Genomic DNA, 15,611 nt, shown 5'->3' with positions numbered 1-15,611 from the left:
CATCTTATAAGTTAATGGTTAACAACTCACCAAAAAACAGGTTACATGAAAAACATACTGATGCAACTTTAAAATACTAACCACAAAAATAGTTTTAAAAGTTCCAATGACAGTATCATTTTTTCATAGTAATCAGTCTATTTACTAAATCCAAAGTAGTAATGTGTGAAATGCTTTGTACTAAGTCAGAATACAAAATTGTTTAATAAGCTATACTTAACATTTTAATAATCTAAATTGTGTTTGTGTGTGTGTAACAGGCCCCTTTGAGAATCTGCTAAAAACCAAGGTGTTTTTTTTTCCAAAACGCAAATCACACAAATGTTTCTATACACTTTTACAGATTCATAGATTCCCCCGAAATAGAATCAATGACTATCCCTCCTGAGCTGGTTTAGGTAAAAATTTTATTACACACAAAAGACTCAGACATTTTGAAGAGTTTATGATAAAATTCTGGTGTGTGTTTATAAAAGTAGTATAATATTTAATTCAAAAGCTGACAACATATATTTTATGTTAATTTTAAACATCTTAGAATAATATATCTTTAACAAATTTCATAAATAAAAAATGTTAGGTCTCTAAAAACCCTAATTCTAATACATAATTTTAAATTGACACGAAATATCATTTTCACCTTAACTATGAAATATATGTAACAAATCAGTGGTAAACCAAACTAAACAGACTCTAGGCCTGAACCATTCAATTTTTAAATTGAGGTTTTAGTGTCATAAAATTCATAATTTTTGCTGAAGCAACTAGGTTAAAAGTTTTGTGCTAGCACTATACCTATTGAGTCTACAATACATATGCATTCTAATCACAATTGTACTTTAAATTTTTAATTAGATATGAACTATTGGTCAATAACAAAAGACAGAAACATAAAATCCCCTGACACCCTCTGGCCGTTTCCCAGTACCCATTAGAAACCAGAAAGGGAATACTTACTCTATCTGTGTGACCAGGAGCCATAGATAACATTTTTCCCCTTTTCCAATCCCAAACACAAACTGCATTTTTTGAATCGAGTCCAACTGAAACCAAGCGCTGAAATATTTCCAAGAAGTCCCGAAGGGAATATGCAGGCAAACGAATAAAAAAGGAACCAAATTATAAATGGCAAATTCTACTCGTGGGTATTATAAACATCAAAACAGTTATATTTTATAGACCTTATAGAGAAAGGCTGGATATATTTCATCTTGTTAATATTTGTACACATGTGTGATTCTTTACATCAAGAAACAGAAGAATGATTTCCATGTCTAACAGTAGGATTGCCAAAATACCCTAAGCATCTCTCCTGTCAAAAACTAAAAATGTTAGATAAAATGTAAAAACATCTTTTAAGTGCACTACTGAGCTGTCGAACATTAAGAAATCTGAGAGCAAAAACAAAGTTGTTTCCTATGGGAATCTTGAATAGTAAGAGCTCCTACATCCATCCACTTTAAAGGTGTTAGCTAAGTCCTGGTAAGCCCGATTTTGTTCTGTATGCTGAACAGGAATAGGAAATAAAGTTTAGGACATGCCTAAGGTAGGGATTTGATTTGCAAACCTCTAACTAAAGCAGCAAACTCCTCAGAGTAAGGGAAAACAAGAGACTATCCTATTTTAAGGAGGGGTGGCAATGCATGAAGGGAGAAAAACTACCCTGAAAATCTGTAGCCACAAGCAGCCTTCATATGGCTGTAAGGCCTAAATCCACATTAATCATAAATCCTTCGAGTGGAAATTTTCATTCGGAGTGGTCCTAAGGACTGCAGAATCTTCAAGCATTTTTCAACAATGTTGCATAGGCAGATATAAATCCTATGTGGAGGACTAAAACACCCACCCCTCAAAGTATTTGTAAAGATAGCAATCAATAAAATAAAAAATAAACCTGTTCCCAATAATCACAGACATAAGAGACATGAGTGAGAATCAGAAAGTCACGACAAACAGCAAAATCAGTCCTGCAAAACATCAGACATTGGATTTATCAGATTATATAAAATAAGTGTAAGACTTAAAAATATCTTCATATGAACAAAGAATAGGAGACTATAAAAAGTATCCAGGCAGATTTGAAGAAGCAAAGGGAATTTCTAGATATGAAAAAATAAATAAAATTCAAAACTCATTGGAAGAGTTAAATAGGCGATTAGAGGGAAGTAAAGAGAGAATTGAAAAGAGGAGACAGTGAGATGGAAAGTAGGAGAGAGGTTAAGAAACATGAAAGATGAACTTCTGGCCACGAATGAGTATCAGGGTCTGAACTTGATCCGCTGCTATAAACAACCCGAAAACTGTACAAAATACATGAAACAAATGTTTTCAGACATTCATAATAGGAAGTGAAGAGTTGTGAATCCTGAAAGGGGGGAAAACAAACAAGGTGAGTCGTGAAATTGCCCCAGCCTTTATCTAGAAGGCAATTCCCAGACTATAGCCCAGACAGGTGGAATACAAACAGAGCCCAGCAGTCTTGCTGATTTGAGAAGACAGCCTAGAGTTCAGAGAAGCCAAGATGGCTAGAATTTGCAGAACAGAGAAAGAGCTCCATAAAATCTATTTATAAGTCCCCTTGAGAACACCAATATTTCATGCACAGGGTAAAATCCTGAGGCCAAGCAAAGAACAAATTCTGAGGAAGAAAAAACAATTACTAAGAAGCTAGGCAAAAAAAATCCCAAAGATCACAAAGGGTCAGTCACTCAAGACTTATTTACACATATGCATGAAGAGCACCCAAATGGTAAATGCATAAATATGATTTTTCTTGTTTTTAATTTGCCTTTAAAACTAACTATTCTAGGCAAAAATAACAAGTTATTATGGGGTGTACAAAACATGTAGAAATAAAATGAATGAGAACAACAGTACAATAAACAGAAGGAAAGGAAACAGAGGACATTTTCCCCTACCCTTCCCAAATGCACATGATACTTCATTAAGATCACAAAATAAGCCTGAACAAATTTCTAAAAATGAAAATACCGAGTATGTTTTCTGTATTTTCAGAAACAGAAATCAGAACAAGCATGAAGGATCCTATGTCAGTGATGGCGAACCCATGACACGCGTGTCAGCACTGACGCGCATAGCCATTTCTGATGACATGCGGCCGCTGAGGTTTATTAAATACAATTATATATAACAATTATATATTTATGTTATTTAAACTATAAATATCGCGAAATAATGTTTTTTCCTCAAAGTGACACACTACCCGAGTTATGCTCATTTTTTTTTGGCGAAGTCTGACACACCAAGCTCAAAAGGTTGCCCATCACTGTCCTATGTGGTACTTTTATTATCTCCACTTAATAGGTAAGAAAACTAAGTTATTAGTTTCTGACAAGAACAGAAATCAGAACAGTATGAAGTTTATACAGAAAATCCTTCAAATATTTGTAAATTAACAATACATACACTTCTTAGTAAATGAAGGGTTAAAGAAGAAATCACAAGGACCGACCCACAACACATACTTTGAAAAGCACTGATTTAGAAGCGGGAGTTGCAAAGTACAATTCTCAGGCCAAACTCCACCTGCACCCTGGTTTTTGTAAATAAAGTTGGGACACAGCCACGCACACTCTTTTACCAGCTGTCTATGACTGCGTTCACACTACAGGGCAGAGCGGAGTCGTTGTCACTGAGACCACATGGCCCACAAAGCTTAAACTATTTACTATCTGACTTGTTACAGAAAGTTCACCAATCTCTGGTTTAGAGCATGGATTCTGGTAGCTGACTGCCTAGATTGGAACACCGGCCCCATCTCTCACTAACTGGATGACTTTGGACAGTTCTTAAGCCTCTCTGTACCTTAGTTTCCTTACCTATTAAGTGGGGATAATAAAAGTACCTTATAGGGTTAATATGACAATTAACATATGTACCCACAGGGTGAGACAGAAGTAAGTTTACAGTTGTAAGTATGTGAAACACAGTTTATTCTTGTATTATTATTTATTATTGTATTATTTTCCATATGAACAACTGTAAACCTACTTTTGCCCCACCCTGTATATAAAGGAGTTAAAAGAGTGCCTGGAATATAGTTAATGTTATATAAGTGTTTGCTATCATCATCATCATCAGTTTACCATAAGCATAATTAGCTTTAAGAACCTATTTCCTCTTCTTGTCCAAATGAGAAATGTCATCTAGCACCGTGTTAGAAACCGTTTCTGCAAAGTATAGTTACTATTTAAACCCCCAAATGGGTAGAATGAATGGTTCACGTAAAAAGACAAAGAATAGTCCTGGCTGGCCGGTGTTGCTCAGTGGATAGAGCATCAGCCCTTGCACCAAAGGGTTGCAGGTTCAATCCCTGGCCCTGGTTGGGGCACATTTAGGAGGCAACCAATAGATGTGTCTCACACACATTGATCTGTTTCTCTCTCTCTCTCTCTCTCTCTCCCTCCCCCCTTCTATTCTCTCTAAAAATCAATGAAAAAAAAAATCCTTAGGTGAATCTTTAATATTTGAAAACAAGAAGGTATCAACAAATATCTAGCTAAAACAAAGATATTCACCTCTTGCTACAGCAAACTATGTAGAAATTAAAATGTCACAAGACAACTATAAAGTGAATACCAGAGGGGCTCTGTCCTTTCTACCATTGCCTTTTCTCTCTGGCTCAGCTCATCACACACACAAAGCAAGCCACAACTGGCTAAAAGCTTTAAAACTCATGGAAGTTTTTAGTAAAAAGTTCTGGCATACTAAATACTCAAATAAGAAAAATATTCCCATAGCCACAGCTAGACGCATCCCATGTGTTCCTGCAATTGTGAAATACTTTCAAATAATGGGCAATTAAACTTAAAAGATCCTAGTGTGGGGATCCTTGTCATCTCAGGGTTCATTACATAAGATCTAACTGTTACAATGTTACAAAGTAAAAATCACTAATTTTGAAAAAGATACAGGACTTCAGGAAGTAAATATTGGTCAAATCATACAGAAAGCCATTAGATGTTAGGATCTGGAAGAGCAATACAAGACAATTTTTAAAAATGCAATAGGCACTTGAGATATGTTTAGATATCAGGAGGTTATTTGAAGGCCCTTGGGGGAAACAAACAACAGTGAAACCCCTAATATTTTTGTAAAAATGACCCTCATCATAATTATGTGCCCAAAGTCAGTGGTAAGCCAAAGCATTTTATTTTGTACCAGCATATAGTTCACAAATTAGGTTAAAAACATTAATCCTTTATTCTTGGTTCATTCTATAAATTAGCAAAGTTGTAACTATAACAGGTTTTATTAAATATGAGAAATGTGCTTTTATTATTTTAAATTATGATTACATTTTCAAGATAAATTCCTAAATTTCCCTTCCTCTTGCTCCTCCCCCATTAACAATAAAATTTTAGTCCCTGTTTGATGTGGCTTTATATAATTAGCCTTTTAAGGCCCTAATTATTCTCCATAAGGGAGACTTCAGGGTTGGCATAGATACTCCATTCAGAAGAACCTCTCTAGGAAAAGAACATCCAGCACTGCTACCAACAGGGAAACTCATTCATTGGATAAATCTTAATTGGTCATTTACAGTTTCAGTTATAGTAGAAAATGCAAACATTATACAGTATTTCCTAGTGGGTATCTCATAGTTTATAGATAAGAGTGGAGAGATATGTACTAAAATATATTTTTTAACTAAAGCGTTTTCTCATTAACATCATTTCAGATATTTTCTTCTTAACTTAATCTTTAACCGGAAGCAGTTCCTTACAGGATTTAACTGTACTTAAGATGGATAAATTCCGTTTGAAATACAAGTAAGCACCTCCGAAGTTCCTTTTTGGGAGGCAGTCGAGGATTGCGGTTAAAAACACGAGCTTTGGAGTGTGACTGACCTGGGTTCCAGCTCTGGTTCCATTTACTAGCTGTGTAACCTGGGGCAAGTTATTTAACCTCTCTAAGTCTCAGTTTCTTTATCTGTAAAATAGAGATAATAACGGTCTCTATTTCATAGGGTTGTGAGGATTAAATGAGATAATGTAGACAATGCCTTACACTTAGTATGTGCTCAATAACTTTTAGCTATTATGTTTTTTATAAGCTTAAATTTTAAGTAACATGTTCTCATGAATATCTGTGGTAATAAAATACATGTAACCAAGACATTTCTTTTAACTTGCTTAAAATAAGTGAAATTAAAGGTTTCAACTAAGAAAAGTGGTGGGCATAACTTCTCCTTACACATGTAAGAGAAATTCCTCAGCAATGCAATATATTACATTTAGAAAAGGCAATTTTAAAATTAAGAAGAAAATGTCTATATTTAAAGCATACAGACACACAGTTAAAACATCTTGCATTTCATAACACCTTTAGTAAATTATTTTTAAAAACAACTTTGTAGGTTTATTTCATAAAATATCATCTCCTGTAAAGTAGGTAAAGAGTATTATTCTCTTCCTTTTAAAAAATAAAATAAATTCTGATATGAGCACATTAAGGGAATTGAAAAATAATAAAAATGGCACACAAATTGAGGTTCTGTAACTGACGATCACTGCTACACTGTGATATTAAACCTAGAAGCACATTTTTCCCCAAATGAGAGGTTCCAGTTAAGTCTTTATAGATCTCTTAACAAACTCTTATCAGAAAGTCATATGTATCTATGCTACTCAAAGAAGCTATTCCTCAGAGTTATAAATAAAACATCTACTGGATATCATTTTCAAGGGAAGAGCTCACAATGTAATCTGTTCCTATTAAATCTAGACATATGAAATTAATTTTATGAATTAAAAAGCAGGTAACTAAAATTTTTTCTAAAGGTTAAAATAATTTTTAAACTCTAATTTTAACATAAAAATTTTAAAGACTATAAAAGTTTTGCACACCTGCAAAATCCAACTTTTTACCACTTCTTAAATATGTTTTAGGTAAAACAAGTTCCATGAAAACACCACCAAAAAGCTGTTGACTTGTTTAATTTTTTAAAAAGTCATTGTCTAGAAGTAAATAATAATTTGGGAACTGATTAGTAAAGTAAGTGAAATTTTAATTATATCCTTTGTTTTTAACTTTGATTTTTGTCTAAAAACAGTTCATATAGGAACTGCCTTGTTATTTTCAATAAAAAATGTAATTTTAATAGAAAACCTTATAATAACTAAAAATTAAAATGTATACAACTCTACTTAAACTTAATTTTCCTAAGATGTCTTCCATTTGTCTTATTAATATACACAACCTGGAAAAGAATTATGTGTAAAATTTTCTAGACCAACCAGGTAATATTCCACTGCATCAGAATCTCTTTAGCTTTCATGATAGTAATTAATTTAATTGAAAAGTTCTTGAGAAAATTAAAAAACCTCACTGTTCTCATCTATACCAACCACTCATCCTACCTATCCACTTCTACCCTTGAACAAATACTTTTCATCATGCTTTCCGGTTTAATATTCATAGATTTATAATAATTTCTTATAGTACACATTCTTAACACAGTTACAAAAAGAAGAAAAAATTATCACATACCTGGCCATCTAAGTCGAATGCTAAACAAGCTATACCATGTGTATGAACATCCTTCAGAACTGATATGGTCTGTACCGTGTATGAATCCCAAACACAGATATAAGGCTCTTTCCCAACTTGTCCTGTTGCTACCAATACTCGTTCAGGATGCAATGCAAGGCTGCAAAACAAACAAGTAGAAGACTTAAAATTGGTTATAGAGATTTTATAATATTTGGTATACATAACATATCAATGTGAAAATTAGACTTTACTTATCTATTTAAAATAATTAGATTTAAATAAATAACCTCTATAAAAATCCAGGCTAAGAGTTACTACTTCAATAATACATGTGATAAACAGTTAATGACAGACCTCCTAATCCCTGTGATATGATACAGTGTGTGTAAACTTCTCCAAAAACAGAATGTTCACAAGGATCAACTGAACCACAGCAACAAATCAGTAGCAACCCTACCACATTCCATTCTCTCCGTTGGTATGCATCTATTTTTAAGCCCTCTTTCCCATTTTACTCCTTTATTGGATAAAGTTAGACCATATCTTTAGTGCCAAAAATAGTATTAGTAGCACTCCTACAATAACATTAATATTAAAGTACAAATCACATTTTACAAAACAAAAAGTCACCCATAATTCATAGAAAATAATCTATGAATCTTTAAGTACAAGACAAAGACCTAACCATTGGTAATGATTTATATACATCTGCAGAAGACAGGGAATAAATATAAATTTCTCCTTGATAAATTTTTCTACAAGTAGATTTAGATGATGAGATTCACCTTTGAGAGGAAAAAATAAATGGCATCAGGGTGGAGGATGTATGAAAGAGGGAAAAGTTAGGAGGGTATTAAAACAGAATCAGCTGACTGGATATAGGGAGAAAGGAAAAGGAGACGGTCTATGATGACTCTAGGGTTTCTGGTTTGAACATCTGGATGGCTGGGGATGGTAGTCAACAAGTCAAAACATACTAAATGAATATTGAAAGAGAAGGTAAGTGGAAATAAAACTTAGTTCAACATATTGAAGTCAACCAACATATCATATTAATAAAGAACAACAAAACCCCATACATAGAAATAGATATAGAAAACACATTTGACAAAAATCCAACCCCTTTTATGATAAAAATACAACAACCTAAGAATTTTAGAAAGAGAACTTCCTAAATCTGATTAAACCCACTGCTAACATCTGGCAACCACCAAAATGTTCTCTGTATCCATGAGACTGTTTCTGTTCTACTTGTTCATTTATTTTGTTTTTTAGATTCAACTGTTGATCGATATGTGTTTATTGCCATTTTATTGTCCATATATTTTTTTAATCCGCACTTCATTAAAATAAAAAATTTCTGCTCTGTGAAAGACAATGTCAAGAGCATTAGAAGACAAACCACAGACTGGGACAAAATTTTACAAAAGACACATCTGATAAAGGACTGTTAAAACTCAACAATAATAAAGGACTATTAAAACTCAACAATTAAAACTCAAAATTAGGCCAAAGACCCTAATGGACACCTCACCAAAGAAGATATACAGATGGCAAATAAGTATATGAAAAGACACTCCACATCACGTCATCAGGGAAATACACTGCGAAACAATGAGATTCTACTACATTACCTATTTGAAGGGCCAAAATCTGAAACACTGACAACGCTAAATGCTGAGAAGAATGTGGATGGAACAACAGGAATGCAAAACATTGCTGGTTGAAATGCAAAATATGGACACTATGAAAGGCAAGAGGTTGAACCATCCACACCTTGGCAATGATGCAATCCAGAATTCTTACCTCACATCCAACCCATCTCTTTGCCTTATCCCTGTATTCCCCAGCCTCTGGATTAAAGTAAAATCATGTATTCTCACCCTGACTGTGAAGAACATGGTAGTCTTTAGAGTGAAATCTGAATTGACACCACCTACAATCACAACCTCTTGCTTGCCAATCCAGCTGTGACAAACTGCCTAACCCAGAAGGAAAAAAAATAAGTATTTTGTGGTGTAACGATGAATCAAGCCTGCCTATGGCCTCCAAAATAGCTAGATCCAGAGTGTGATGTCCATCTTCAGTCCCATACCCACCCCCTCATTCTAGCAGTCAATCAGCACCAAAGAATTGTTTAGTGTTGAGATGGATATGCATGCCAGAGTCATGAGGTGAGCACTATATTTTTTAACAATCGAATCCACCTTTAAGTTACATTGGCCCACAGAGGGTTATGCTGTCGCTACGATCCAGGAGCTCTTAAGGCTTTTGTACTCGTTCTTGCTGTCTTTAGCCAATAGGGTGATGCCACATGCCGCCCTATAAGTAGAATAGATACCACTGTAACCAAAGCAGCTTGTTTACCCTGGTTAGAGGTAATCCCTAACAAACCTATGTGTCTCAGAATATTGACCCATATTGAAGACAGGATGGAAGACACCTGCTGGCATAAAGAGAAGCTAGTCAGCTATTAGTGGCTGCTCCGTGCGTGGCTGGTGGCAGCACGTGGTCTCAAGTCCTACAAAACACAGTATCTCAGTTACCATGTCCTGACTGGACATAAACTTAGGGTGTTATTTCAACGGTCCATGAAAAAATACATCCACTTTAGAATTTCATAGGGTGGAAATGATCTGTCCTTCTCATAGGCACTTATATGCCCTATCAGATGTTAATGTGTTTGATATTTGGTCTATTTCTGACTGCAGATTCTGGCTCCAAAATGGAAACTTATTAATGGACAATCCTGGACTTTCCACGGTCCAAATCGCTCATCCAAACCCACTGCACCTGTTCCATAATACTGTTGAAATCATCACCTGAGCACTGGGCTACACTTTACTTGATACCATCCAGGATGCACGTATAATTTTGCCTGTTAAGTGAAACTTCCAGGTTCCCATTTGGTGAGCATTTTTCTGGATTGATGATGCAAGACATCTGTGTTTTAGTGTTTCCAGCCCCTGATGATACTGAGCACATCCAGCAAGAGAAAACCAGAGTTAAGATTGCTTTACTTGGTAATAAATTCCAAACCGGGATGTCCAGCAAGGGAGAACTTAAAGCAAGAGGCCCAAAATTTTAAAGTGGTTTCAACACTTAGCAGATTATCTACATTGTTATATAATGCATAACAGTAATGAATGAATTTGGCCCCGAGTTTTTTGAGGCTGACTTCCTAGCCCTCCAGCTAAACACAGGTTATTACTATATCTAGAGTAGTGGTTTTCAACCCTGGCTGCATATCAGACTCCCGTGTCTAATAATAAGCAAATTATACCTGAGACCCACCCTAAACAAATTAAATCAAATTTCCAGGGATGAGACTCAGCCATTGGTGGTTTTCTTATGTTTGAGTTATTTTAACTCTCCAAGCGACTCTAATATGCAGCCAGGGTTGAGAATCAGGAATCTAGAAGCAGTGGTTTTTCAAACTTTACAATACATCTTTATCACCTGGAGATGATTAACATGGATTAACTGCTGGGCCCCATATCCAGAGTTTCTGATTAGGCCTGGGGTGAACTCTGAGAATTTGTATTTCTAACAAGTTGCCAGGTGATGCCAATGTTGCTGGTTCGAGGGCCACACTTGGAAAACCACTGATCTAGATAGAGGGTGCTCGTCAAACTTCAAACTACAGTATGTTTACAATCAGCTGAGCGTGTTAAAATTCAGAATCTAATTCGGTAGGTTGGGTGGGATTGGAGATCTCCATATCTAAGATGCTCCCAAGTGATGCTGAGGCTACTGGTCTGAGGACCACACGTTTAAGAACACGGATCTACAACTGCCAGCAATGTGTCATTTTTTTAAAATAACCAAGTAAACTAGAAGCTGCGGGGACAGATCTTGAAGGCCAGTTTCGTCTTTTGGAAGACATCTTTCTGCTCCCCTTCCCCCTTCGCCTGATCACCTGAGCATACAGTCTCCTGGAGAGTCTTGTGATTACAATATGGGATGGGGCAAAAGTAGGTTTATGGCTGTGAGTATGCAAACACGAAGTTTATTCTTGTATTTTTATTAATTACTAGAGGCCCGATGCACAAAATTCATGCAAGGGGCTCGGCCCTTGCAGCCCCAGCTTCGTCCGGAAGGTCGTCCGGACGGTTGTTCTGCTGGTCGGTCTAATTAGCATATTAGCTCTTTATTATATAGGATTGTATTATTTTCCATATGAACAACTGTAACCCTACTTTTGCCCCCAACTTGTAAAAATAAGAAAAAGTGACCCTAAAATTCCTGTATTATTTCTGACAGTGAAACTAATTTCTGTATAAATCAGTATTGACATAAATACAATAAAGGATAAATTACTAGAGAAGTATAGAGATACATGGTAAAAAGAAGTAAAACAACAAGCAACATGGACAAAATGATGTCATATGGCACCATCATTTGCGATATTAGATGTAGTAAAATGACAGAAAAACTGGTAAGTAAATGATAAACTGGTTTTGGTTCATTCTTTACAAGCAATATAGCACTTACAGTTTCAGGACATGAAGAAAATAACCTGCTCATTCCGCTTAGCCCCAGACTAAGTCAGATTCGACCAGTAAGTTTTACCTAAATTTCAAGCAAATATGGAAACAAAATAGATGATAAAAAACAGTAAACTTTTTATTACTAAGGCTAACATATCAACAACACTGTTTTCCACTGTGCATCACATGTATGAATATTACATTTTTAGCTATGAAATAGTTGAAAATTATTTAAGTACTGTCTATATTTATATTTCAAACACTGAACTGAAAGAAAATGAAAAAGTCTGAACATTTGCCTGATCTATTTCACAAACAATAATGATCTGTCATTGTTCGAGATGAAATTTCCAGAGCCCTTCCACTGATTCCTAATCTATATTCTTAGTACTGTATTAAATTTGTGCCACCAATTTCAAGATGCAATATGACTCTGATTTTACTATCCCATTGCGATTTTTTCAGGAAACCTTTTTAGTGTTATAAATTGGGATAAATCTTTTTTAAGGATAAATCTTTTTTCTATATAAAAGTAACTTGCCATTTTGCAATATTGTGAGACAATTGGTTGTGCAACTACATCTATCGATAGATCTACCTACCTACCTACCTACCAATATGAAAGGAAAGTAAAAGCATTACCTTCCTTAGAGTTTACTGAAACACAATTATAAAAATTCAAGCAGTGTGACATATGACATAACTTCTACTTACTACTGGATGCACAAAAACATAGTGCCCCATCAAATAAATCATATCTAGATTTCAAAGACCCTCATACCACCCTGCTTTCAAATACCAAAGAGTACACACAATAGAGGTACACTCTGAGAAGACCTCAAAATCCTTCACACCTCCCTCACCTACTGAATTCAGCCTAATAAACTGAGTACCTGGAGGATGGCTGCTTCAACTAGACCAGTGGTCGGCAAACTCATTAGTCGACAGAGCCAAATATCAACAGTACAGCGATTGAAATTTCTTTTGAGAGCCAAACTTTTTAAACTTAAACTTCTTCTAATGCCACTTCTTCAAAATAGACTGGCCCAGGCCGTGGTATTTTGTGGAAGAGCCACACCTCAAGGGGCCAAAGAGCCGCATGTGGCTCACGAGCCACAGTTTGCTGACCATGGAACTAGGTAAAGTTATTACCTATCCCCTGTACTGGGGGTGACCTAACACATGGAAAAGAAAGAAACTGTCAAGGATCATGAAAAAGAGAACTGGCGTGAAGTCTACTCTTGGGATTAATAACAACAAACACACAAATGAACCCCAAAACAACCCCTCATTCCCTATTCCACAATCTCAATTTTTGCTCTCCGTACCTTTACTCCATCTTACCCTACTACCTTGTGCTTGTCCCAGACTCCTTTTCCCTCTTACAGATCATGGACGTGCACACAAAAGAAAAGAACTTTGCCGTTTATGGAATTTATGTTTCTTGCCTGTAAGACACCAAACCCAGATACTGGATTTGAAATGCCCGATTTAAATCCCGTGGGGTAACCAAATCCAATCATAGAGTTTCTATTAAATACCCAGAAGCAGCACACAAACACATTCTCAAAAGAGTTGACACGTCGTATGCTGTGCTTGAGGCAGTCATCAATGGCCTTAGCACAATTTCTGCAGCTTTCAACTTTGCCACAAAAGTTTCTGTTGAGACACCGACTGAAACTTACATTTCAAATACACCATTCACTAAAGAACTGTCAACAACTAATTCACCCAAAGGAGAATTAAAATGCAAAACAAACAAACAAAAAAAATGTAATGTAAGCCAAAAATACAAAAGTAAACTTATTTTTAGGGGTACTTTAAAGAAGAGAAAACAAGGGAATTGGGAAACGGAAGCTTCTTTCAGATGCAACCTACTCCCAAACTGCCTTTGGGGGTGCAAATGTCAATCTCGAAAGAACTGCCTGGAGGTCGCAGGGGGTTTCTTCTCTGCCTGCAGCTCACAGCAGCCGGGGAAACCTGAACTCGCTCCTGCGGCCCAGAGGTGAGCGCCCGCCGGGAGTCCACCGGGGCGCGCGCCCGGGACCAGCCTCCAGCTGGCGGTCCCGGGTTTCCATCCGTTCCCTATGAAGGACTTCCCACCGGCGCTTTAAGAATTCGTTGAATCAGAAATCTCGGGCGGGATGTAAAGGAGTCCATTGCTCCCTAACATAACCTTTTTGCAGTTTCATGAATGTGGGGGGAGGAGGATACCGAGCGCCGAGCGCCCGGTGACCCGCGGACTGGGTGTCACCGCCCCGCCCCGAGGGAGACCGGCGCCCGAGGATGGGGAGAGGCGTTTGCAGGAGAACGGGGTGGCCTCGGGGCGAGACGCCTGCGGGCTGTCTCCGCGGCGATGCTCCCGGCTGCACCCGGGAGGTCACCGCACCCGGGAGGTCGGCCAAGTGCAAACCCCGCCAAGGGCTCCCGGCGGGGACGGCGGCGCCCCCTCCCGCCCCCGCGCCGGTACCTGATGATGTCGTCGCTGTGGCCGCGGTAGAACTTCTGCCGGTGCTCCCGCGGGCTGTACACCACGCCGACGCCCGCCACGAAGTACACGATCTCCTTGGCCGCCGTGTAGAAGAGGTTGTTGCGGCACTGGTGGCCCCGGTAGCCGTACACCCACTCGAGCCGCAGGTGGCAGCTCGGGGCGCTCCGGGCCGCCATGTCGGGGCGCCCCCTCCGCCGCTCCAGCTCGGGCCCGCGGCGGCGGGAGGCGGCGGCGGCGGCGGCGGCCGGGCGAAGGGAGCCCCCCGGCTGGCGGCGGGGACTCGCCGCCGGCCGCGTCCTCTAAGCCGCGCGCGGCAGGTGCATGTCGCTGCTCCGGGCCGCCGCCGCCGCCGCCTCAGCCCACGGGCGGGAGGGCCACCCTCGCCTCGCGGAACATGCCGAGGGCCGTCCAGGGGGTGCCGCGCGCCCTTCCCCGCCTCGGCTCGCTGGTCTCAGCCCGCAGCGCCCCGGCGGAGACGCAGCCGAGCGAGGGCCGCCGCCCGCCTCCACGCCCCAGCCGCCGCCCGCGCTCCCGGCGCCCGGCCCGAGCCACCTGCGGCGTCCGCGCCCCGCCGCCGCCGCCGCCGCCTAGTCCCGCTGCCCCGCGGGCCCGCGCCGCGCGCCCCCGAGCCCAGAAGCCGGGCCTCGCGCGGCCCCGCCCCCCGCCGCCGCCGCCGCCGCGCGCTCGCCCCGCCCCTCCCAGCGGGGAGCCTGGGGAACGTCTGGGGGTCGCCGCTCCTGCGCCGTCGCGCTCACCCGGCGTCGGGACTCCCTCCCCGGCGGCGTGGCGAGCGACCCCGGAGCCCGGACCGTGTCCCGCCCGCGCACGGGGAGCTGAGCCCCCGCGGGGACGCCCAGGCCCCGGGGACCCTTGGCGACCCCGTCCCTGCCGCCGGGAGGACTCGCCCGGGAAGCGCCTGCCTGCATCGCAAGGCCCGGGTACCAGGCCAGGACTGCATTTGTGCCGGGAGAGGCAGCACCAGGATGCTAACCCCTTTTTTTTTTTTTTCCTTGTGTGTGTTGTGTGTGTGTGTGTGTTTCTTGCTGTTTCATACTGCTCACTCCACCAGACCTTGAGTGGGGATAAAACCTGACTTCCTAACTGTACATTTTCTC

General features: G+C 39.6%; 1 protein-coding gene across 6 annotated transcripts in view; it reads right to left on the bottom strand.

The window, feature by feature from the left end:
- The window catches only part of EML5 (EMAP like 5), a 107,273-nt gene extending 92,601 nt beyond the window's left edge, over window positions 1-14,672 (bottom strand). For all 6 annotated transcript variants that reach the window (XM_008148408.3, XM_054715844.1, XM_054715841.1 and 3 more), the window contains exons 1-3: window positions 14,476-14,672; window positions 7,513-7,672; window positions 958-1,056 (exon numbers count right to left, since the gene is read on the bottom strand). In XM_008148408.3, coding sequence (XP_008146630.2) covers window positions 958-1,056; window positions 7,513-7,672; window positions 14,476-14,672 — 456 coding nt within the window. The remainder of the gene's footprint in view (window positions 1-957; window positions 1,057-7,512; window positions 7,673-14,475) is intronic.
- Between the last annotated feature and the right edge of the window lie 939 nt (window positions 14,673-15,611).

This window comes from Eptesicus fuscus, chromosome 5, assembly GCF_027574615.1.
Source record: "Eptesicus fuscus isolate TK198812 chromosome 5, DD_ASM_mEF_20220401, whole genome shotgun sequence".
Taxonomy (NCBI): Eukaryota; Metazoa; Chordata; class Mammalia; order Chiroptera; family Vespertilionidae; genus Eptesicus; species Eptesicus fuscus.
This window is presented reverse-complemented; position numbering and strand designations above follow the sequence as displayed.